This window comes from Haliotis cracherodii, unplaced genomic scaffold (genome assembly GCF_022045235.1).
Source record: "Haliotis cracherodii isolate W230 unplaced genomic scaffold, xgHalCrac1.p SCAF_5, whole genome shotgun sequence".
Lineage (NCBI taxonomy): Eukaryota > Metazoa > Mollusca > Gastropoda > Lepetellida > Haliotidae > Haliotis > Haliotis cracherodii.
In genome coordinates this window covers 27,612,648-27,638,601 of record NW_027266308.1, presented here as the reverse complement: position 1 = coordinate 27,638,601, position 25,954 = coordinate 27,612,648, and the positions used below count along the sequence as shown (strand labels likewise).

The 25,954-nt window shown below is 38.5% G+C and overlaps 1 protein-coding gene across 1 annotated transcript; it reads left to right on the top strand.

The window, feature by feature from the left end:
- The first annotated feature begins 5,913 nt into the window (after nucleotides 1-5,913).
- LOC139441959 (5'-AMP-activated protein kinase subunit beta-2-like) lies at nucleotides 5,914-25,030 on the top strand. The gene is made up of 7 exons (XM_071222704.1): nucleotides 5,914-6,406; nucleotides 19,199-19,356; nucleotides 19,810-19,903; nucleotides 20,869-20,989; nucleotides 21,276-21,418; nucleotides 23,533-23,601; nucleotides 24,070-25,030. The coding sequence occupies exons 1-7, from the start codon at nucleotides 6,257-6,259 to the stop codon at nucleotides 24,145-24,147; spliced, it is 813 nt and encodes a 270-aa protein (XP_071078805.1). The 5' UTR covers nucleotides 5,914-6,256; the 3' UTR covers nucleotides 24,148-25,030.
- The last annotated feature ends 924 nt before the right edge of the window (nucleotides 25,031-25,954 follow it).

The following is a 25,954-nucleotide window of genomic DNA, read 5'->3' as shown; positions in this document are numbered from 1 at the left end:
TCTATCCGCGAAGTATATTTGAAGAGGACACGGGTGGCCCAATGGAGAATCAGGCTCTGCAATCAGTTATGATGAGTTGTATTCCTTTGTCTCACCAGGATACGCTGATTGTGGGTCAGAATCTCAGTTTCTTCCCGATTCTGGTCAGCAGCAGGTGCACCATCAACATGTCCCGTGGAATTCTCCAAAGCTGTAAACTTTTAGTAACTGCGCCAGTTTTGAATATCTTTCTGAGCTCCGTTGAACCAAAATTTCTATAATGTTTAAATAATGCTATAATAAATATTTATTTATGTGACTTCGTTTGTTTGTTTGTTTTTTGTCTAACGCCGTACTCAGCAATATTACGGCGGTCTGTAAATAATCAGGCCAGGCCAGGCAATTCAGTGATTGACACCATGAGCATCGATCCACTATATTGGGATACGATGACATGCGTCAACCAAGTCAGCGAGCCCGTTAGTCGCCTCTTACAAGCTTGGGTTGCAAAAGACACAAAAAATGTAATCCTGATCTTCACGGATGTGTGACTTGATTGATTGCGTGTCATCTTAGAGGGTGGGGAATGGATGCTTCTGTCCAATAACTGTTCACAGGCAATTTAGACCATCCTTTCACAGATCACAAGCAATTCAGACCACCCTTTCACAGATCACAGGCAATTAAGGCCACCCTTTCACAGATCACAGGCAATTCGTATCACCCTTTCACAGATCAGGGGCAATTCAGGCCACCCTTTCACAGATCACAGGCAATTCAGACCACCCATTCACAGATCACAGGCAATTCACACCACCCTTTCACAGATCACAGGCAATTCAGTCCACCATTTCACAGATCACAGGCAATTCACACCACCCTTTCACAGATCACAGGCAATTCAGGCCACCCTTTCACAGATCACGGGCAATTCAGACCACCCTTTGACAGATCACAGGCAAATCACACCACCCTTTCACAGATCACAGGCAATTCAGACCACCCTTTCACAGATCACAGGCAATTCACACCACCCTTTCACAGATCACAGGCAATTCAGGACACCCTTTCACAGATCACAGGCAATTCAGTCCACCCTTTCACAGATCACAGGCAATTCAGACCACCCTTTCACAGATCACAGGCAATTCAGGACACCCTTTCACAGATCACAGGCAATTCAGATCACCCTTTCACAGATCACAGGCAATTCAGGCCACCCTTTCACAGATCACGAGCAATTCAGGCCACCCTTTCACATATCACAGGCACTTCAGACTACCCTTTCACAGATCACGGCGATTCACACAAACCTTTCACAGATCACAGGCAATTCAGACCACCCTTTCACAGATCACAGGCAATTCAGGCCACCCTTTCACAGATCACAGGCAATTCAGATCACCCTTTCACAGATCACAGGCAATTCAGGCCACCCTTTCACAGATCACGAGCAATTCAGGCCACCCTTTCACATATCACAGGCACTTCAGACTACCCTTTCACAGATCACGGCGATTCACACAAACCTTTCACAGATCACAGGCAATTCAGGCCACCCTTTCACAGATCACGGCGATTCAGACCACCCTTTGACAGATCACAGGCAAATCACACCACCCTTTCACAGATCACAGGCAATTCAGACCACCCTTTCACAGATCACAGGCAATTCACAGCACTCTTTCACAGATCACCGGCAATTCAGACCACCCTTTCACAGATCACAGGCAATTCAGGCCACCCTTTCACATATCACAGGCACTTCAGACTACCCTTTCACAGATCACGGCGATTCACACCACCCTTTCACAGATCACGGCAATTCAGACCACCCTTTCACAGATCACACGCAATTTACATCACCCTTTCACAGATCACGGACAATTCGGGCCACCCTTTCGCAGATCACAGGCAATTCAGACCAACCTTTCAACGATCACAGGCAAATCAGACCACCCTTTCACAGATCACATGCAATACAGACCACCCATTCGCAGATCACGGACAATTCAGACCACCCTTTCACAGATCACAGGCAATTCACACCACCCTTTCACAGATCACGAGCAATTCAGGCCACCCTTTCACATATCACAGGCACTTCAGACTACCCTTTCACAGATCACGGCGATTCACACCACCCTTTCACAGATCACAGGCAATTCAGGCCACCCTTTCACAGATCACGGCAATTCAGATCACCCTTTCACAGATCACAGGCAATTCAGACCACCCTTTCAAAGATCACACGCAATTTAGATCACCCTTTCACAGATCACGGACAATTCAGGCCACCCTTTCGCAGATCACAGGCAATTCAGACCACCCTTTCACAGATCACAGGCAATTCAGACCACCCTTTCACAGATCACAGGCAATACAGACCACCCATTCACAGATCACGGACAATTCAGACCACCCTTTCGCAGATCACAGGCAATTCAGACCACCCTTTCACAGAACACGGGCAATTCACACCACCTTTTCACAGATCACAGGCAATTAAGGCCACCCTTTCACAGATCACAGGCAATTCACACCACCCTTTTACAGATCACAAGCAATTAAGCCCACCCTTTCACAGATCACAGGCAATTCACACCACCCTTTTACAGATCACAGGCAATTCAGACCATCCTTTCACAGATCACAGGCAATTCAGGCCACCCTTTCACAGATCATAGGCAATTCAGACCACCCTTTCACAGATCACAGGCAATTCACAGCACTCTTTCACAGATCACCGGCAATTCAGACCATCCTTTCACAGATCACAGGCAATTCAGGCCACCCTTTCACAGATCACAGGCATTTTTTCAACCCATTTCACTATCACGGATAATTATCGTGTAAATTAGTTCATAATAAACTAGGACTGCGTATCATATTACTGTAATATTTAAACTTCGTAACAACTTGTCAGACTACCTCGGACCATCTCGGGCGTTGCTCGATATGTTAGGCAACTGTTCTCCACATTGTCTGCATATACAGTATTACCGGTTTTGATAAAAACAAACCAACGTAACGATTCACGAGAAATTACATTTCACAGAATTCATTTTCAATTCACTATGACAGGACTCTTGCGAAATAACGTATGACAGCTAATTCTAAACGTGAAATATCAAATCGCGATAAATTAAAAAATCCAATAACGTATAACGAAATAGGCATTCCCTACCCGCATCTTACAACGGCTTGTTGTTCATACTATCAACGATGGTTTGTCTGGTCCAGACTCGATTGTAAACAAGAATATTACTATAGTGTGGCGATAAACAACAAACAAACTGATTCTTCCACGGTTGATAAAAAAAAAATCTTTTTTTTTCTCTGTGTAATAATGTTTTGGTTACCAAACGCACTGACAGGTGTTTAATTAAAGTAAAAGACTTGTAAATATGCGAGCATGAATATTTCACAAAGCTATTTAAAACCTACTTCATGCGTAACTAAACTGCCGGACAAAAGAAAATACACACCCTAAAAATGGCTAAAAATGAAACAAACGGGAAATGGCTATTTGATTGTGAGGTATTTCGTAAAGGCATCAGAATTGTGTTTGGGACTTTAAGTTTGGGATTGTTTTCAGATTAGTAACGTGTTGATAACGTTTGTAATTGTTCGTTTTTTTCAAGTGTAAGTGGGAGTTTATGACACATTGCTCCAAGTTAAACAGAATAAAACGCACAAGTTAATTCATCAGCCCGTTACATATACACCCTCGTTGTTTTGTAAACACACCAGAAACAGTTCCTTTCTGTGACAAATACGGGACTGGTGACTTTTCTCTCTGAACCCTATTTGAACGAGTTCAAGGCTGGTCTGAGGAGTGGGTGAGGTACTCTTTCCGATATATCACGGCGGGGGACACCAGAAATGGGCATCAAACATTGTACCCATGTTGGGAATCGAACTCAGGACTTCGGCGTGACAGGCAAACGCATTTACCACTTGGCTACCCCACCGCCCCACTGGACTGAATAAACCCTCCCAAACATTTTAGTGCGGCGCGTGAACATTTCACTGAAATTAAATGGACATGTGACATTTGAAAGTAATTTGCACATACATATGTATAAACAAGCAAAATACATTCAATGTTCGAACTTTAGTCGCTTAAACAATTTGGTTGTACGTGAATAACACTTGCACTATCATTCAAGATGAGGTGTATCAGTCTAGTTTATACACAGATAGTTTAGAGAATACTTGCCGTTACAAGTTAGCTACCCCAAATCATTCATTTGGGGGGCGGTCGGGTAGCCTAGTGGTTAAAGCGTTCGCTCGTCACGCCGAAGACCCGGGTTCGATTCCCGACATGGGTACAATGTGGGAAGCCCATTTCTGGTGTCCCCCGCCGTGATATTGCTGGAATATTGCTAAAAGCGGCGTAAAACCATACTCACTCACTCACTCATCCATTTGGAAAATGTTCCATTTCAGAAAGGTACTTGATACACTCAGTTGAAATCTAACTCCACAAAGGCTTAACGGACCAACCTGTATTGTTGTCGAGATGAGCATAGCTGATATTGGTAAAAGTACGGACCAACCTGTATTGTTGTCGAGATGAGCATAGCTGATATTGGTAAAAGTACGGACCAACCTGTATTGTTGTCGAGATGAGCATAGCTGATATTGGTAAAAGTACGGACCAACCTGTATTGTTGTCGAGATGATCATAGCTGATATTGGTAAAAGTACGGACCAACCTGTATTGTTGTCGAGATGATCATAGCTGATATTGGTAAAAGTATGGACCAGCCTGTATTGTTGTCGAGATGAGCATAGCTGATATTGGTAAAAGTATGGACCAGCCTGTATTGTTGTCGAGATGAGCATAGCTGATATTGGCAAAAGTGCGGACCAACCTGTATTGTTGTCGAGATGAGCATAGCTGATATTGGTAAAAGTGCGGACCAGCCTGTATTGTTGTCGAGATGAGCATAGCTGATATTGGCAAAAGTGCGGACCAACCTGTATTGTTGTCGAGATGAGCATAGCTGATATTGGTAAAAGTACGGACAAAACCTGTATTGTTGTCGAGATGAGCATAGCTGATATTGGTAAAAGGGAAAATTGAAATAAGCAGATTGGTGTGTTTGATTAAAGGTATCCTCCAGATTGAGGTATTCTCATATAAAACCAGTGAATCTATATAAGTTTTATGTGGACTCTCTTCTGAAAAGATGTACCAGTCAGGACTTTTTGTTTTATTTTGTAAACAGGAACCAAGAACTCTTAATGTCCGGAGTTATTGATGAAACTATATTACAATGAATTCTTACCTTGACGTTTGTTTCGCATAACGGTAGTGTCGAAATTATTAAATCACTGAAAGTGTGAATTTACGATAATTTCATTTCCAGGAGATTATGTCCAGGTTTGACTACATACTAAATAATATCCTTTGTAAAACTGTGGATAGTGTGGATTATAAAATTGGCACATAAACAAAGTGGTATTGAAAGGCTTGATCAAGCTTGCTAGGCGTGCCTATTTGTCCCAGCCTAGACCCTTGGGAATGTTCTTTACTTTTACGTATGTACATCACTTGGAGCTCAAGGTTATCTATTGAAATATATATTAGAAAAAATCCAAACAATAATAATGGAAGACTACATATGCTTTTAATTCATAACATTTCAGATCCTTTCAACTGTTTTCTTTATAACGGATTGGCTCCTCTCGTAGTTGTAGATAATTAAACGTTTTTTCACAATGACATCACATTTAATGATAATTCAATGTAGAGGTAGTTGTATATTTCTGGATAAGCGTATGACAAAGAACAAAAATAGAATTTTTAGTAAGTTTTCTGTATAACAGCCCAAACAAGTTAGCACAGCGCGCACCTGCAAATCAATGTAATGAGCATGTGCGACAATCTGTGTACCCAGGATGCATTGCGTCTGTACGAGCACATGAGCCTCCATATTTGTTTACGATGTCAGATCGCCTCGTTGTTTTTCTGTGTGTATAGCTCTCGAATAAGCATTTTTAGAATTTTCTCGTCATGCGAAAGAGAAGAGATTGGAATACTACATGAACCGAAAATAATTAATTTCTAAGAGACCTTAGCCAATATAATAAGGCTAGACCACAAAGTGTTCAGCTGCCTAAGTCGGGTTGTTTACAACGTCAGACCTCAAGTCGAGCTCAGGAATCGGGACGATATTTACCGACCCATACAATTAATCTGGGTCTGGACAAGCTTTGATTATATTCAGACTGATCACACCTTCAGACGCATTGACATATTACAGCGATGGGGAACAGCAGTTCAGCGAAAAATCGCCATGCATCTGGAGATGACACAGCTCCAACACTCACTGCTGGGCGACTTGGAGACTCGGCGATCTCGGACGATGGAGAAATGTTTGCAGGCAACATTGGGACTTACCAATCAAGGCCTCAGGTATAAATTTTGCATTTCGTTCACATATCAATCATCATCAATGCGATCAATCAGCTGTCATCCAAATTGATGTTGACGGTTGGCAGTGTTGCATCTATAATGTAGCCTACACGTTTTCCTATTTGTCTCTTGAAAAAGTCGACATTTACACTGTTTTTCAATGTGTATTTTTTTTAATGTGTCTATTTTATTATCTGAATGCTACTTCACCGGAGCGGATGTAAACCATGGACAATGAATATGTAAATAACAATCCCCACTGAAAGTACATCGCAGCAACGACATGTGCTTGACCTCCAGGGGTCAAGGGCGCTGGAGACTGGGACTTGTTATTTGAATGCTTACGCACACAATAATTCGCCCAAATATAACTTAAAAAAACCCAACAATATTTTGCACAACAATATTGTGTAGAAATGGAGGTGGTTCCTATGTCTTGTGAAGATACTGAGGAAAGGGATAAAGGTTTAGGTATCCTAGTCAAGGATTTTGTCGACAACAGAGACCAAGCCCAATACATTGACCTTGATCATGATGACTATGGCACTGCCCTTCATGTTGTGAGTTAGATGTTACAGGATATAAGTACATACTGATACCTGGCATATTTCTATACATTCACCTACTACTCACTTAGTCATTGATTTAATCATGTTAATGTGTTTATGTATTCATAACATGGCGATTAATATGCAAAGTTGCCCTTTTGACATGGTTGAGGTCATCTTTTAAAATGATTATTTCCCCACATACCTATTCCACCTGTAGTTTTAGGACAAGGTAAGAAGGGGGTATTTATCCAAACATTTTTATAGAAAAAAATGATAGGGATCCATTTGATCATGTTGATAACAGTGCCTATCATCAAGGTTCACATGGCAAACTTAAATTTTAATATACACCATGTACACTACGGAGTATCCTCAAACTTTATCATAGTCTCTTTTCATCATCATGATTGTAAATAGTCAAAATGTGCCAGTTCAGCATGTTCAGTTTAAAATGTTTGGAATTTTTGTTTTCAACATAACTGAAATGTTCAGGTGTTGACAAGTTGTTATTGTATTTATTAAGAGCTGGAAGTTTATCATGATATAATGTCTGTATGTTACATCGATTTCCAGAGATATTTATACAACCATGTTGCTTTGTTGTGCTGTACCTTCCCTCCACAGAATGTACAGTGTGGTTGTTTGATAACAGACAGACACAGAACTATGAAAACAAAATCACAAATGGTTTCCCTGTCTGACTCAGACAAGTGATATATGCTGAATGAACTGTGAAGGTTTGACAGTGTTTGAGATGGAGCCATGCTATCCATAGCTTCTGTTCGCTTGTACTCCAAGCAGGTGGCTCAGTCTACTAAGGCGCTGCAAGTCGCTCTGCAGAGTTGCATCCCTTTGGTTTGCAAGAAACCTATGATTGTGGATTTGAATCCCAGTTCATTCCAATTATGTTTCAACTTTTGTCAGCACCATACCTGTGCTCATGAGTTACCGAATTGGTAAATGTCTGAGACCTGCATCACTTTGGGCTTTCCTCCCACATTAAGCTGACATGTCGTGATATAACTGGAATACTGTTTGAGGCGGTGTTAAAACCAACTCACACACTCAAATTAGGGAATTGCGTGGTGTTTTCCTCAATCAAAACAAGTTTTCAAAATTTATCTTATATTAGACTAACAGTTGGTCTATGAAATCTTGTATCACACAAAATCCTTCTCGACTCTAAAATAATTTTCCCGATGCTGATTTTTGGGGGAATAGAGCTGTCTAGAGCAGGCTAGATTTGCTTTTGTATTCATATCTAGATTGTTTTTTCTCTCCATAAAATAGATATATTCAACAGTCATGGTGCACGACTAACCTTATATATGTACTCTTTCACTCTTTAAGCATGTTAAGGTTTTCTATGATTTATTGCCAATCTCAAGCAATGACTTACATTACAAGGGAATAATAGTATTATTACCTGTACTACATGAAAATCTCAAAAACTATGAAACATGGTTGGCTTTTAGTAGTTTACGGATTACTTATGATACTTGGAATTAGCTATTTTATTAGAATTAAACTGTTTACAAATTGCAAAATATCATGACAATTTAACTTCAGTGACCATGATGATATGAAAGAAGCGAGTGTTCTTTGACTTCCTTTGCTTGAGTCGGTATTGGTTCTTCCTTCTCTTCATTGATGGGAATTTGGGATTGATGTTTATTTCAGAAATACTGTACATATTGTCATTTTAACTGCAAAATCACACAACTGATCATGATTGATGTTTAAAAGATTTGCAAGTTAATGATTTCTTTTACGAGAACTCATTTTATCATGTTTATCAGTTTATACAGAATGCATTACTCCTTGCTCATACGAGGCAGTTGTGACTTTAAATCACCATGGTAACACTATTGAAAAAGAAATGTGATATGTTTCTATACATATTTCTTTTTTTGAGAATCTAGGATATACTTCATTAGTTGTAGGATTGTCTTCATTTTAACTAATACTACTCTTCTTGGAAGCCAATAACTTTATAAAAAAAGTGAATCTATCTCTAGATATGTCTTACAATATGTCAAAATTGACTTCAGCATGTTCAGAGAAACTGTTCTAGTAAGTCAGTTGTCTTATTAAAATGATAATCTTATTTCTAGACAATGTAGACCTTAGCTCTAAGTTGTATCTTATCATGCATTTGCAACTACATGTATAACATTTTTGCCTGTCTGTGAAATGCATCACACAAGTCGTTTATGTTGACACTTGTTTAGACTTCTAGTTCTCATTGTTAAGTGTGTTAACTATATTTTTATTAACTACTGTTAGTGTCTTGAGCTTTTTTGTAGGCAACCATTATAGAGGTTCATCTTCGGTTTTGGAATTAGAATATGAAATACGATAGATATATGTAAACAGTTATCAAAATAAGAACCTTGTTTTATATTCTTAATCATGTTAAACCATCATTACTATCTTCTGGTCATTGTCATGGAAACCTAACAGAATCCTGATACTTTTTATTTTTTGGCATTTTCTGTCTTCTTGTAACTTGCCAGATATATCAAGCATACTCAATGACAACGGCCAGCATTACTATTGAAATATCCATTCTGAGCCAGAACCATTTGAGTCTACTCGCCTGCTATGAGTGTCATTTTCTGTAGATTTTGATGTTATTATTCTACTATTGCTAGCTGTCAGAGCTTCCAACACTGCACAGCATTTCACTAGTCTCTGGCTTCAGAGTAGTGGCTAAAGTTGCAGACTCAATATCTGATAGATTTGAAAGTTTTTACATTGTCAAGTTCAAATTGGCCTGGGGGGTTTGTGTCTTTTAAAGGATTCCCATGGTTGCAGAAGTCTTTCAGACAGTTTATTGACATTGACTACACCAACATCTTAACCATGCCATGTATGCTGTACATTAGCTTTTTGTTTTGGATCAGATTTTGCTGTATATTTCAATCCAACTTTGAACTGGTGACCTGATAAGGTTGATACAGCTTGGTTAAGTTACCCATGACTGTTTTTGTTATATATTACAGGTGGGTGTTGTTTTCATCAGAGTTGCCTCTCTGTCTGTCAGTGTCTATCTAGCAGCTGATTCTTACACAGAGGTTGAGACACTCCAATCCATTGTCAGACCAATGTTAAAAATATGTTCTGCTTTGTCAATGTTAAATCATAAATGTAAATTTTAATATCACTGTGGTTTTTTTCTTATATGTTGAGCACATGGTGTAAGCATGGTCAGTTATTGTCAAGGTTTGAACATAACATAAGTTGTTTCCATGGTCATGATGGTTGAGTGCTTCTGTTGTGTAGGTGTCTTTTCCACAGTTTATGACAGGAGAAATCCTTGACATGCATCAGAGTTTAATCAGTTTACGGCCAGGTGTCATGGCTGAACAGTTCTCATTTGTTAACATGTTTTGAACAAACCCACAAATAGCAGAAAGATGATACTGGGTAAACAGCTTATGTTGTGACTACCTTTGTTAAATATCAACTGCCAGAGTATGCCATCATTTTCAAGGCCTTTCTTAAGGAATAATCTTATCAATAAAGAGTTTTTGAAACGATTTTCAGCATGTTTATATCATGAAGCTGATCATTGTGTTGCAACTTGAGGAATGTCAATATAAATATAAAAACAATAATAGCAAGAAACCTCACGAAACCCAGGTTCTACTAAATATTAAGCTTAGCATTTCATTGGTACTTTAGTGTGTTTCTTATTGTTTAACACCACATTCAGCAATATTCAAGCTATATGACAGTGGTCTGTAAATATTTGAGTATGGACCAGACTATCTGGTGATTCCCATTATAAGCATTGATCTACATGATCTATGCAGCTGGGAAAAGATGACATGCAATCCACCAATTCACTGAGCCTGACCACCCAGTACATTCAGCCACTTCCTACGACAGACAAGCATAGGTAGCTAGAGACCTATATGTTATTCTTTTCCAGAATCCCCATGGGTCTTCAGCAACCCATGCTTGCTGTTAAAGGCGACTATGCTTGTCGTAAAAGGACCGCCGTCATATAGCTGGATTATTGCTGAGTGCTGCGTTAAGCAAACAAACAAAAAACTTGAGCATGTGGAAACTCATAGGAAACCTGCTTATATTCTATGTTGTGGCACATAGTCCTGTGCACAGATCACAAGTCAGGCAAAGTGAAGCAATGTTGGCCGCAGTAACTGGGTTAGAATAGATCCCCAGCAACCTATGCTGGTCGTAAGAGGCAACCAAATTGATCAAGTGGTCAGGCTCTGTGACTTTGTGGGGCAGTCGGGTAGCCTGGTGGTTAAAGCGTTAGCTCGTCACGCTGAATACCCGGGTCCGATTCCCGACATGGGTACAATGTGTGAAGCCCATTTTTTGTGTCCCCCGCCGTGATATTGCTGGAATATTGCTAAAAGCTAAAAGCTAAAATCATACTCACTCACTCACTCTGTGACTTGGCTGATTGCATGCTTTGTACCCCAATGGCGTGGATCGTTGCTCACAATATCAATCACAAAATGTCAGGATTATTCTCAAGTGTTTTTAGGCTGTATATAGCTGGAATATCGCTGAGTGTGGCATCAAAAATCACATTAACAAAGTACAGTGTTGTACACTGAAGAATTTAGACTTGAACACAAACAGGAATCAAAGGGATGATCAGATGATAGCTTTATTAAACAAGTCCAAGGAATTTCTATCGTCACCATACCCTCATGATTCCATGCAAAGCAAGGGGTAGGTCACTTTGAACATGTTAAGTACTCCTCAGTGGAATGGCTTTATTGAAAGACACATATTGTTAGGTTACGTCTTGATCTGTCGTATAAGAAGAATGAAGTTGATCCGATCGGTTGATAAACTTTGAGTGCATTGCTTCCCTGGCGGTCAAATCGGTGTAGCTAGCCAGGCGTGGAACCTTCATGGGATCAACAAGTTTATTTTGTTAGGGGTGTAAGACAGTAGTGAATGGTGGTGATTAGTGACCCAATGTTCATACAGCTATCTTTCACAATCTATATGTTCTATTATAACGAATTACAACTCTTTTCACCAAATATTTTACTCAACAATTTTAATAAATACTTTAACACTTATTTTCTTTATATCTTACTCATGCTCCCAACATTAAATATATTAAATATGAATAGGTGGTGATTGGCGACCTTGCCTCATTCAGATTTAGTGAGCATGATTTGCAGTCTTCTCAAAGAAAGAATAAAAAAAATATCATAGCATTGATTTGGCTCAAACAAAAAACATCTTTTATTAGACTTTCTGTTGCTATAACTATTACTGTTTGTTACTGAACATGATATAATTGTATTTGTTGTCACCAAATCCATATCATTTGGTTAACAGGTGTGTTAGAGAAGTACACCAAAAAGCAGTAAACTAGAACATGTGAACCATACGCCAGTCAGCAACATTTACAAATTGTTTTTTAGCGTGTGGCCTATGACAGCCATGATAGGTTAGTAAGCGTGTGTTATTCTAACCCAACATGCCCAACTGGAGACGATCCCAGCATCCCGCAAGCTGACTGTAACTAGTCCACGTGTGTAAATAAGTGTCGTGAAGGCCCCTGTTGTAAAGACTCATACCTTATCATGCATCGCTGTATAGTGTCACGCCAACTGCCTTTCAGAAGGAAACAAAAACTTATGCATCACTGCACACAAGAAGAAAGAGCTGTTTATAACAGAATATTTATATGTTGGAGTGTTTTTTTACTGGAAATATGTATGTTGCTATATGTTACTTACAGGTATTTTGAATACAATATGTCATGTTCAATTCCATTCTGACTTAATTCAGTACTTGTTGGCCACATTTTGTTTTTCTACAAACAAAATACAATTTGGATGGAAACATTGTGTTGTTGGAGTATTCATTTGCATCAGCAAGCACTTCGCTGTGTTCATATTGATTATAGGATCTTGCGATGACAGTAGTGTATTAAACCTCAGAATATTTGGAAAGATGTAAAATTTAGATTCTATGTAACTTAGTACATTTAGTAAGATGCTATAAGCTGGACAAATTAACAAAAAGTTGCATTCATTTTTTATATGTTTTAAGTTACCAAGGTTACAAACTTGACATTTTCTGAATTTGCGAGGAATATTAAAATGGTTTATCAAATGTATCCAGTGACTCTGCTTGAACCGACGCTAGCTGTATAAGCTTCAGTGGTATAATCATGATAATATCAACTCTCTCTTCAATATCAACTACACCAACATCTTAACCATGCCATGTATGTCGTACAGTAGCTATTGGTTTTGTTTTGGATCAGATTTTGCTGTATATTTCAATCCAACTTTGAACTTGTGACCTGATAAGTGGTTAAGTTACCCATGACTGTTTTTGTTACATATTATAGGTGGGTGTTGTTTCATCAGATTTGTTGCTTTGTCTGTCAATGTCTATCTAGCAGCTGATTCTGACACAGAGGTTGAGACGTTCCAATCCATTGTCAGACAAATGATAAAATAAATGTTCTGCTTTATCAATGTTAAATGTATATGCAGGCACATTTTAATATTACTGTTACTTTTTTCTTATATGTTGAGCACATGGTGTAAGCATGGTAAGTTATTGTCAAGGTTGGAACATAACATAACTTGCTTCCATGGTTGAATGCTCCTGTGGTTTAAACATGGACACTGGTATTATTATTAATACACAATGTATGGATCACAGTGTTAGAGATCAGGTTAAAAGATTTTGAAAGTGTTAGTTTTATCTCATTGGGACAGGTTACAGGGCTGGATTTAACTATATGAAACATGCACCAATGCAACCTATTATTGAAACCAAGTGCACCAAATGCATGTAAAAAATAATAATTTTGTGTGTGACTAACCCTTACATTTTCACACAACATTGATTTGTGAACACACTCTAAGCTTTCTCTACCATTCTACATATGTGAAGATCCGGGTTGGAATAGGTCGTCAGCAACCCATGCTTGCAGTAAAAGACGACTATATTTGTTGTAAGAGGCGACTTTGCTTGTCGTAAGAGGCGACTTTTCTTGTCGTAAGAGGCAACTAACGGGATCCGGTGGTCAGGTTCGCTGACTTGGTTGATGCATGTCATCATGTCACAATTGCGTGGATCCATGCTTATGATGTCAATCACTGGACTGTCTGGTCCAGACTTGATTATTTACAGACCGCCGTCATATAGCTTGAATATTACTGAGTGCGGCGTTAAACAACAAGCAAACAAGACATCCCTAATCCCACTATTTGTAATAAGTCATGCCTTCTTGGGCTTGGCGTCACCAAACTGTGGGTACTGCAAGATTGTGTGCACATTATTTTATTATGTTTTACAACAATACGTTATTAAAAGATATATAATCATGACACAGTCATCAGTAGTCCGAGATTTAATTTATTCAGACAGGGTTAATGAATGCATCAGTCATGTCTTTGTTTCAAGTTGATTAATTTATTGGGTGCAACCTGTTTTTGTCTTGTTTTCATGTCAACGTGCACCCAGTGCTCTTTATATGAAGTTCTTTAAATGGCATGTATTTTGCATTATCCAACACGACACCAGATATATGTTGTTTATTCTTGAGTACAGAACCAAGCACTCTGATGCACATATTTCAATATTGTACATGTTGTAAGTGGGTCAGTTATTACACAAACACTTTTGATGCTTATAGCTATGTCATTGTATGCCACTCAAAAATAGTTAAAGGACACCAGATTCTTTTATAGTACTAATATGAAAGAGTCGAGTGTTCTTTCACTTCTTTTGAGTAGCATATATCGCATTATTGGTGTATTAATACATTTTTAATCTTGATGCTGTATCGATATAATGTTTTGAATATTGTTTCTTACCTGTAAGTAAAGATTCACAGCCGCAGAAATGGTTATGTATATTGTGATTACTGTGCACATGGACAATGAAAAGGCAGAAACTTCAATTTTGAACTTGTGATGGATAAATCTAGTTCATATTTATTTTTTTAAACGTTGGTCCATATCGTTAAATTTGATCTATACACATACACAATACTAATTTTATTATCAATATATCAGGATATTTTTGAGTTGATATATTGCTATTTAAATTTCCAATCAGTGACACTCCCGACACTACTGTCAATGATGGTAGTGTTTTGTTAGTGCAGTGGTGTGCCATGTTGTAGGTTCGCGTGAACACCAGAATAGTCAGTGTGCAGCACTGTAGCCTACTCTGTGGTCTGGATAATTCCCCTCGGAGAAAGAGGGCCATGTACATGGCCAAGAAGGCAAGTTCGTACAACCCTCAGTGGGTTGTCATGGCTTTCAGTGTTGCTAGGTAACCACTGTATGTCATAACTTATAATAAATTGTTTGTCAGTTTGTACTATATATTCAAGTCATATTATTGTGGGGCTGTGTGCTGACTCCTTGAAATAGCTTCTTCAGCAGTTAGCGAGCCACTAGTCTGAAGCCTGAGTGAAATCAAATTGTGATCAGTCTTGTACCCCTTATACCCTCATACCCCATCCAAAGTGGTAGATGTCTAACATCACATTTGATGTACCCCCTACACCAAGCTGACACACCATAAGAAATAAGACTTTTTTGTGTGGAGAGTGGTTCAATCCTCCAACTCAAATTGGGAGAAATTGGGGAAAAAAAGAATAAAAATAAAAACTGATTCGAAAGACTTTTGTATCGACATAGAAATAAGATTTCTAGAATTTTGTAACGCAATAATGTAACAACTTTACAAAGAAAAGTCTGTGCTGAAGGGAATACTTCTGCAATGATTTACGTGACAATGCAGTGTTGACAGTTTGGGGTAGTATCTCCATCCACTTATGGGTATCGTACCTAGTCATGTCAGAATTTATATATTTATTAATAATTTTTTCCTGCCTAACTTCTATAGGGAAAAATCCTTAAAATCAATTTGAAAAAAAGGCGTAACTTAAGTACTATTCAAAACAGCGCTAAACCAAACTATAAAATATTCGTGAATAGTGCTGAGATATTTACAGGCTCACACCTACATCTGGTGTGTATCATCGGCTATAAGAAAATGTAAACCACTTGCTTTTCAAGTTTCTGTCAGTTAACAAAGGTAACCATGGTAACCTTGCGTATTCAACTTGTTAAAGATAAAGATAAAGTTAATATTCTCATACCCAGTGAAAGCAAATGTCGTGTGGCCTACCAGTCTAAACCTGGGTCTAAGCATCATTTTCAGTAGATTATAGTGTTAAATATGGACTATTATTAACTGAGGTTATTTACTGTTGCTGGACCAAACACAATGTTACTGGACTCATGCTTCAGACGAGGTGATAAATTTGCAGACTGCTACCATTTCTGTCAAAACTAACGCCAAAATATGAGGTGATAGTCAACCAGATACTATGTACTCACAAAAGGCATTGTGTCTAATTGGGGAGTCCTGAACTTTGGTTCCTTATATTATATACCACTCAACTTTTAATAGGGACAATTCTGTATATATCAACAAATAACAAAAATAATCTTATCAAAGTTCAGTGGTATATATACCTACTGCTGTATGTAGATTGTGGTGAGTGCAGATGATCATTGACTGTAGGGCTTGCCTGCTGGACAGGGACTTAACAGGTGCACACTTAAGCTTTATGTGTTTATGTACATGGTGACTAAATGGTGATTGGATGGTTAAAATGGCTTTGAGTAGCATTTAGATCAATGACAAGATGGAGCCCTGTTGATTGTACAACTACCGCCTCCATGGTGTAGTGGATAGAGGGATAGCCTGGAGATACCACCTGTGTGGTTGCCCGGAGTTGGGTGGCCTTGTCGCAGTTTGCTGACCAGAGTCAATTTGAATCCTAGTTCAACCCAATTATGTGTGTAGGTTTGTCAGCACTGTACCCATGCTTGGTTTCACCAAAGTGGTAAACATGGTCAACGTCCGAGACCTGCATCACTTTGGGCGTTCCTCCCACATTAAGCTGACACGCTGTGATACTGTTCAAATCGGTGTTAAACCCAACTCCCTTGTTCATGTTGTTCACTCACACTCTTGCTGTCATCATGGTCATAGCACTTGATTAGCAGTGACAGTGTATCTATTGCATATGTGTAATAAATTACGTCAACTATTTTCAGCATTCTCACATGAATTAGACTTAAACATGTCAAAACGAAGCTATGGCAGCAAAACGGTCCATAGTATTTATCATAATTAGGGTGATATTTTACACTGGACAATCAAGGATCTCATTAAAGTAAGACAAGTTCTATGGATGAACAACTTCTTTATTACAATTAGTGCGACGTTTCGGTGAAGATCCTAACACCTTTATCAAGTGATCACTTGCTTGATAAAGGTGTTAGGATCTACACCGAAATGTCGCACTAATTGTAATAAAGAAGTTGTTCATTCATAGAACTTGTTCATCCATAGAACTTGTCTTACTTCATCACACCAACTTCTAAATGCCACTTAAAAAAGAAAGGATCTCATTCCCAGGCTGTTTTGTGTTCTGGGTTCTGAAGTATGATGCATGGAGATACAGCCACATTTATTTCAAGACCATTTAATCTAAAAAATGAACGATACATGAGATGTGACTTTGTGTTTAAACAAACTTGACTTTTCCTGAAAAATATACTGTTTTTGACACAATTTATGTGACCATCATGATAAAGTCGTGTGTATTGTGGACTGTAGCCTGATCACCATGGCAACAGCATGTATCATCTGGTTAGTATTCACATCCTTGTTTCCCTGGTATAGTTTGACATGTTTGAAATTATGTGTATGCAACATGTACAAGGGGAACAACTGTATGAGTGAAGCAGTATGGTGGCAGTGGTAGTCAAGAGAAGCTGTTGTTTCTGGAAGTAGGTTCAATGAGCCCTGAATAAACCTGTTGATTCTACTTCTGGAATTAGCAGATTCAAATTATTTCTCTGACTTAAACTATGTCATGGTTGATGTATAATTTTTTGTATCATTTTGCATGATGACCTGTAGTTGTCGGGTTCATTGGTTTGAATTCACATTCAGAGTGATCATTGAAATCCTAGTTCAGAGAACAATGGTGTGGCATCATCGTAATGGTTTAAGCATGGTTATTCAGATCTATGTGGAGGGTGGTTGGCTAGCATTAGGGGTTAAAGCGTTGGCTTTTCACGCCGAAGACCCAGGTTCGATTCCCCCACATGGGTACAATGGTGTCCCCAATTGTGAAATTGCTGGAATATTATTAAAAGCGGCGTAAAACCATACTAACTCACTCACTCACTCAGATCTATATGAACAGTGAATATGCCATTTACACTCCCACTGAGCCACCATGTACAGATGGGGCAGTATTCAATGCCAGCTCAAGCCACATCAACTGATCCTTCACTTTGGGACCAGTTCAAATAAGGATAAATATCTGGATGTTGGATAAATATCTTAATTCCTTAAGTTTGGGGGTGTGGGGTTAAAGGTCCTGCAAGTTTTCCCGCCGACAAGATCAACTTACCTTTCTCAAACTAAAACGTCCATTTTTCATTCACATGATGTAGAAAAATTGATCTAAATACATCCAGTCTTCCCGAAGGTAGGGTTTTATTGTCCATCTAGTGCAGTGCTTAATACAACATGGCCAATTTGACCTATACAAACCTTTCTACACTCAGTAAAAAGATTTTAGTCGATAATGTTCGGAAAAAGCAGGGGTAGACACCAATATGTGTGACAAAAGAAGTCATGACTCCAGACTTCAACATCAAGGAATTTATTTTTTCATCCGACATCAAACTTTTGAACTGGTCCCTTACCTGGTATGTGTTAGCTGCTGCTGCTGCTGCTACTGCTGCTATAACATTGTACCTGTGCTTATCTACATAGCATGAGGCATGGTAAATATTACCAGTTTCATGGTCATGTATACATATATATATTATATACTGTTTTCATTGTCTTTCAAATGCAAAAACTACTTGTAATAAATTGTATTGTATGCATAATAAGTATAATGGACTCACAATTGTCTAAACATGATCAAATAGACATTTTCATAATGAAATGGATACATAGCCATGATCAAATAGAGACCCTGCCTTGATGAAAATGAGACATTTGTGTCATCATCAGGCGGAGTCATGATCAAATGGTCAGGTAGTGATGCTGGGTCAGCACTACTAATAACAACAATGTAACACTTGATATGCATGTGTTGAAATAGTTGATTGGACTTCATAAATTCTTGCCAAGAAATCTAATGTTTTGTTGCGTTATATTTCAGCGAGTACGTTCAAGCACAATCACACCTGGGGGCGACCCGACACTTTCGACGGCAGGCCGTGCTCTCCCGACAGTCATCAAGTGGGAAGGAGGGGGGAAAGATGTGTATATAGCCGGTAGTTTTAACAACTGGAAATCTAGAATTCCTTTAGTCAAAAGGTAAGCAATTTGATTAAATATTCTGATATTGATATATGCAATGAGTAATGCTGAGGAAACCAAATAAAATCAGAAAGAGACACACTGATGTAATGTTCAGTTGAGTTGAGTAAGCATGGTGGAGATCATGTTTATCTTTCATAGAATGCAATATGATGAAGTGGATCTAGTGGTCAGACTCGCTGACTTGGTTGATGCATGAGGTTGTATCTCAGTTGCGTAGATCGAAGCTCATGATGTCAATGACCGGATGGTCTGGTCCCGTCTTGTTTATTTACAGACTTCCGCCATTTAGCTGCAATACTGCTGAGTGTGGCCTTCGGCAACAAACAAACTAGAAGGTTAGAAAACAGAAGGTTAGAAATACATTGCCTTGCCTTCACCTTCAATTTGTATCAGCAAAATGCTCCAGTTTTATTTCTTATTGTATTGTTTACCATTTTTCCATTTCAGCCATGGTGATTTTTATACAATAGTAGACTTACCAGAAGGCGATCACCAGTATAAGTTCTATGTCGACGGTCAGTGGATTCATAATCCTAATGAGGTAAGACTCCCTACCACATATTGAGAGACAGTTTTTGTTGTTTGTTATGTGTTTAATGCTGCGTTCAGCAATATACCAGCTATATAATTGCTGGATGTCAATTTCATTACACAATTTTGATTGTACTATGCATAGACTCGTTAGTCCAGCCAAAATATAACTCCATAATTCCAGCATAGTTTGGCAAGGATGAAAATTGGACTTTAATGGCCAGTTAATTCCCTTGCCTTTGGGAGATGGGTTGTTGAGGACCTACCAACACCCGGAATCCCCATGGGGGTGAACCCTGACATTTCACAATATATTAGCTGTTTAAATATTAGCAAAACATGACATTTGAATTTTGAGTTAATGTATTGCTTTGTGAATGATTCACGCAAACATGGACTGAATTGACTTGCAGTATGGTGGTGTTTGAGTTGAGACAATTCAGTGATAATGTGATTTGAAAATATTTTGATCACATAAAATACAATAATCCTTTGTATATGTGTCAGACTCAGACTTATTGCCTAGAAAATATAGGGAATTCTGTTGTTTTTTTTGTTTTTGAAGAGTTTACAAATATTCTTAGACACTCGTAAAGATCCGGTGACTATGCTTGTCATAAGAGGCGACTAATGGGATCGGGTGGTCAGGCTCACTGACTTGGTTGATGCATGTCATCGTATCCCAATTGCATGGATTGTTGCTGATGATGTCAGTCACTGGATTTTCTGGTCCAAACTCAATTATTTACAGACAGCCATCATAAAGCTGGAATATTGAGTGCAGCGATAAACGACAAACAAACAAACATCTAAGAGACAACTAAGAGACAACTGATGACATTTTTTATGTCTGAGTGGAACTATGACGTCTGCAAATGTTTGAGTCATAATGGAGTTGTCCCCCTTTGATCTAGCAGATTAACTTTTATGTGTTGATGTTGGATTGTTGGTGATTTCTTGTTTTTTTCTTTTCAGCCTACATCAAATAATGAAATGGGTACATTAAATAATGTTGTGAAAGTAAAAAAGACAGATTTTGAAGTTTTTGAGGCACTAGCGATTGATAGTAGGACAACCAATACCTCCCGCAAACATCGTGAGTACTTGTGTGTCCTAATTGTCTCTCTGACACTAGAAGTAATTTGTCTAGCTAGCACCAGAAGTAATTTGTCTGTTTAGCACTCAATGTAATTTGTTGCCTATCTTGCACAAGTAATTTAAATGCGTCTCTCAGATTAACTGCTTGATTGTGAAAGTGATTAATGATGTTTATCTTGTTGATGTTGGTCAAGTGAAGAATCAGAGTTAATCTTTTGTCTCGCTTGATGTGTTGCAACATCTGAAGATTTGAAATGTTTGAAAAAGAACTGACTTTTTTTCAGAAGAAACTCCTGACACAGGTTCGCCTCCAACTGATTACGGTCAAGACATTCCTGTACGGAGAACAGACATCAAACAACCTGGTCCCCCCATCTTACCCCCACAGCTTCTTCAAGTCATTCTCAACAAAGATACCCCAGCTCATGTAAGCAATTGTCACTTAACACTGAGGGGTCTTCAAGTTGTTGTTGCTAAGATGAAGAAGTGCAGCCAAGTATCTATAGGTGTATGCTTGGTTGTCTTGAAAGCTATGAGGATGAGTTGGTTACAATCTGTGACCAGGCTGATAGTGTGACAATGTACCCTGGTGTTGCCAGGGATGGAACTTGGTACAAGCCTGCTACCCAAGTCCCGTGGGGCCCTCTGATCCCAGCAACCTACGTTTGTCGTAAGAGGCGACCAAATGGATTGTGTTGTCAGGTGACTTGGTTGATTGTGTGTTGTCATTACCCGACAGCGTGGATCGTTGCTCACAATATCAATCACTGAAATATCAATTACTGGCTTGTCTGGTCCAGATTTGATCATATACTGACTGTCTTGAGAAAGTTGGAATAACGCTGATTGGGGCATTTAACAATAAACAATATGTGTAACATTCCCACCCTAATAAGGTAATTTTTAAACTTATCCTATCTCACACTATGCATTTCTTCTTATTCTTTGATCTTGGTGTGGAAACTTCCTAGAACAAAGTTTCCAGCTTCAAAAACACAACTCACCCAAACACATCCCATACATCACCAAATAACCACTGTGATCATGGTTCATATGCTCGTACTTTATGGGGTTGAGACCCGTCAGCACACAAAGTCAGCGATCTGATCCAGTCAGCCACCAAAGCATCCTGCAGGTAAAGTCGTACTCGTGGACGAGTTCTTCATCGGACGATGTGTGGATGTGTCGATTTATCCATGTGTCGAGGGGAGATCCCTCGGTATCGATCTGTAGGAGAGGCGAAACTGTCGATCATCCGAGGTACGATTAGGCGAACTGTCCATCCAAGAACAGCGTCTTGTTGATAATGGTGAAATATGGCGTTCTGTCATTCTCTCGATCACTCGGTCGTATACGATCCAGCGAAGGATGACAATCCTGTGAGTGAAGATCTGTCGTCAGTCGGCTATCACTTCCTCGCCGACGATTGTCCTGTTTTTGGTCAGAAGGGTTGTCGCCATTAAAAAGCTGGAGAGGTGTAGCTGTATCCTCAGAGCCTTGCAGAAGCGATAACCCGAGTAACAAGCGTATTGGGGGAAGAGGCAACCCTCAGTTGACGGCTTGACTTCCCAAACTGAGTAAAGGGACGTAGTCCTGCAAGATGACTGTGGAATATTGTTATTTTATGAGAGAAAAACCAACATTAACAAACAAAACAAGAAACTAGATATGTATACAAAGGCATATCTAGCAAGTTCTAGCTAGCTTTATTTCACATATGAATCAGCATCAGGAAATTATATGTTTGATAAGATTTCATAGACTAAAAGTTAGTCTAGGTGAAGGGATACAAACGACAGACCAGTACACTGGCCATTTAAAAGCGAGACGACTGTAGAAGCCAGGGAGCAGACACGTGCACATGGGTGTGGTCCGCACAGAGACGGAGAGCGATCCTCCTCAATGGAAAGCAGTGTAACCATCGCCAAATTGACTAATATCTTGTAAAGGAAGAAAATGAAGGTACAGCCACAGGGGATAAAACAATCGTTTGGGTTTCAAAGCGGAGGAAAAAACAACATGCAAGTAAACCGTAAACAACGCCTTGAACCAACGAACAGTCGCCTTTATCGAACACTTAGCTTAGTAAGTTGAGGTCCAATTCTGACAAGGTGATACACAGTAGGCATCGATATTAATACCACACACTCCTTGTGGAATTGGTAAACTTTAGAAGTGAAGTTGTGTATTTAAATTTTATATACATGTATATATAAACAAAAATTCTCTGTTCAAGTATAACGTCCGAATTGATAGAATTGAGAATGAGGGTGCTGGATATGTGAGGTGATCAGGTCGCTGGGGTCGTGGCGAACGGGATTTTAGTGGTGCGTGGACCATGATCACAGTGATGTATGGGATGTGTTTGGGTGAGTGGTGTATTTGAAGCTGGAAACTTTGTTCTAGGATGTTTCCACACCTACATTGAAGAATAAGATAAAATACATTGTGTGAGATAGGATTAGTATATAAATGAACAATTTATTAGGAAAATTTACAAACTGTTTGTACATTTGCAGAGAATACATGTTTGTGTTGTAGTGTGAGCCAACTTTACTGCCAGAGCCCAATCATGTGATGCTCAACCATCTTTATGCCTTATCAATAAAGGTAAGCAGCATACTGAGTACAGGCCTGTAGGATTAGACTAAGTACAATACTGTAGGATTAAACTCGGTACAATCCTGTAGGATTAGACTTGATACAGTCCTGTAGGATTAAGCTCAGTACATTCCTTTCAACATTTGCCACAATCTTGTTTATAAATAGTTTTCTTTAGAACTTTAAAATCCTGTTTTAGCCAAATTTTAGCTTTGTATTTACAATTTATCAAAGTTGATCGATCCATGGAACTGATGGAAAGAAAACATTAATTTTTGTAAATGTCAAAGTTCTCATCATTTTTAGATTGGTTTATTTCAGCAAGCCAATTACAGCCCCTATGGCTTATAATAGATTGTCCTTATTGTTCCAAATACTTTTCTATTAGATATCTTATTTTGTAAAATTGTTAAAAAAAAATTATATGTGAATTAATCATATCTATTTGTGTAATAAATTGTATTTTTTTCTTTCCAGGATGGTGTGATGGTTTTAAGCGCTACCCACAGATTTAGGAAGAAATATGTGACAACCTTGTTATACAAGCCGATCTAGCACTTTAACTCTTAACTAGACATTTTAACATAGGATAATTCAAATAATATGGACAATTTTATGGAGTAATGGTGTTTTTCACCATGTTGAGTGATTCTTATTGTATTATATTGTATATAATGTAAAGTTAGCATTGATCAGTGACTTAGGGTCATCACTGTTTGCGTCATGTTTGTGTACAGATAAGTTATCACTATTGAAGTGTGCTGCTACTAAGTGCATACCATTGGTATGTGGAGAGAGGTATGGGGTATGGAGAATACAGTCAGTGTATGAATGAGAATCGTCCTTTTAGTAAGTAGTTTCCCCTATACTTAATCTGGTCATTTTGTTTGTCACCATGGCAATAATGAGACGAGAGGTTGCCAGGCTTGTTTAGGACTTGAATGTTGAGGCCATTTCATGCTCCAAGTATGAACTGCAAATTGTATGTCATTGTACAGTACTTGTACTAATCAACAATTCCAACTGTGTGTTTGTCTTTTGAAATTATGTATTTGTGATTCTCCAATTGTTTTAGTCATGTTTTATTAAGAGCATCATTAACATTTCAAGGTTTTTATCTGCTGAGGACAAAGCATCATAACCATTATGCCCCAATATCACCTTCTGAAACCAGAGGAACACATCTAGCTGCCCTGAATTATGAAACATGCATTTATTTCATTTGTCAAGAACACCCATTATGGTGAGGATTCACGTCTGTATTGGGCTGCAAAAGAGGAGGATCTACGGTGGTAGGGTAGAGGGTTATGTGTTAGCTTGTCTCACTTAGGCCTGGGTTCAACTTCTCCACTTGGGTATATGTAAACCGTTCTTTGTGCCCTATCGTTGTATAGCTGCAATGGACTTTGAGTTTTCATCACATACTTAAGGTCTTATTTTCTTAAACCATATAAAGGAAATGTTTGAAAATAACTTTTTTCATTGAGGTATTGTCATTAAGGTGAAATATAGAAAAAAAACCTACATCTTTGAAATTTTGGCACAAGAGCAAACTAAATAATAGAAATTAAAATTGAACAATCTCAATTTTTTTTGTTCAAATAAAGAAATAAAAATGATTTATAGTTTAATATAATTTAAACAAAGCTTAAATTTTCTTTCATTACTGTAATATGTTTACAGACTCTGCATGATTGTGAAATTTGTGAAAATTTATGAACATTTGAATTTTGGATCCTTAAGCAAAGTAAATAACATAATTGTGAAAGTAACGTAAGCTGTTTAATGGGTGGTATGCTTGATTGCCACAAATCCTTGAAGAGAGGCCATGTCCTTGAACTTCAGCTACGCCCTTGAACTTCTGCTATGCCCCAGAACTTCAGCTACGCCCTTGAACAAGCCACTACATGGTCGAAGAACAATGGATGCCCTCTATTAAATTTAACTTGCTGTGGCAGGATCCATAAAATGTCAAAATAAGTGACAAATCAAATATGTTTTCTATTTTACTATAATAATTTGCATTCTGTCTTGTTTCTGCCTTTTCCCTGTAGCAGCAGTTTCTGTCCAAGAATTATCCTCTGGTTGAGACTTTTTATGCTACTGCCAAGTAATACATTTAATTTTTTCGCCAACATCAGATTTAAACATTGAAATGTTGTGATCTAAAAAAAATAATTTGTTTTGAAATTTTTATTCTTCTGTGTATTCAATTTTGATATTGCTAAAAATAGTTTCTGTTTATTACCTGCATAATTGGATTATCTTTCTCAGGTTAAATTTTTGGTCATATTATCTTTGGTGCCAAAGTAGTTAGAAAAAATGGGGTAATATGTTGTCACACGCTGTTAGTGATTTCGGC

What these genes read in the sequence shown, in the direction of transcription:
- LOC139441959 (XM_071222704.1), top strand. Translation starts at nt 6,257, where the DNA reads ATGGGGAACAGCAGTTCAGCGAAAAATCGCCATGCATCTGGAGATGAC. An exon ending in CTTACCAATCAAGGCCTCAG is followed by an intron (nt 6,407 to 19,198) that starts GTATAAATTTTG and finishes GTTATATTTCAG; the next exon opens with CGAGTACGTTCAAGCACAAT. An exon ending in AGAATTCCTTTAGTCAAAAG is followed by an intron (nt 19,357 to 19,809) that starts GTAAGCAATTTG and finishes TTTCCATTTCAG; the next exon opens with CCATGGTGATTTTTATACAA.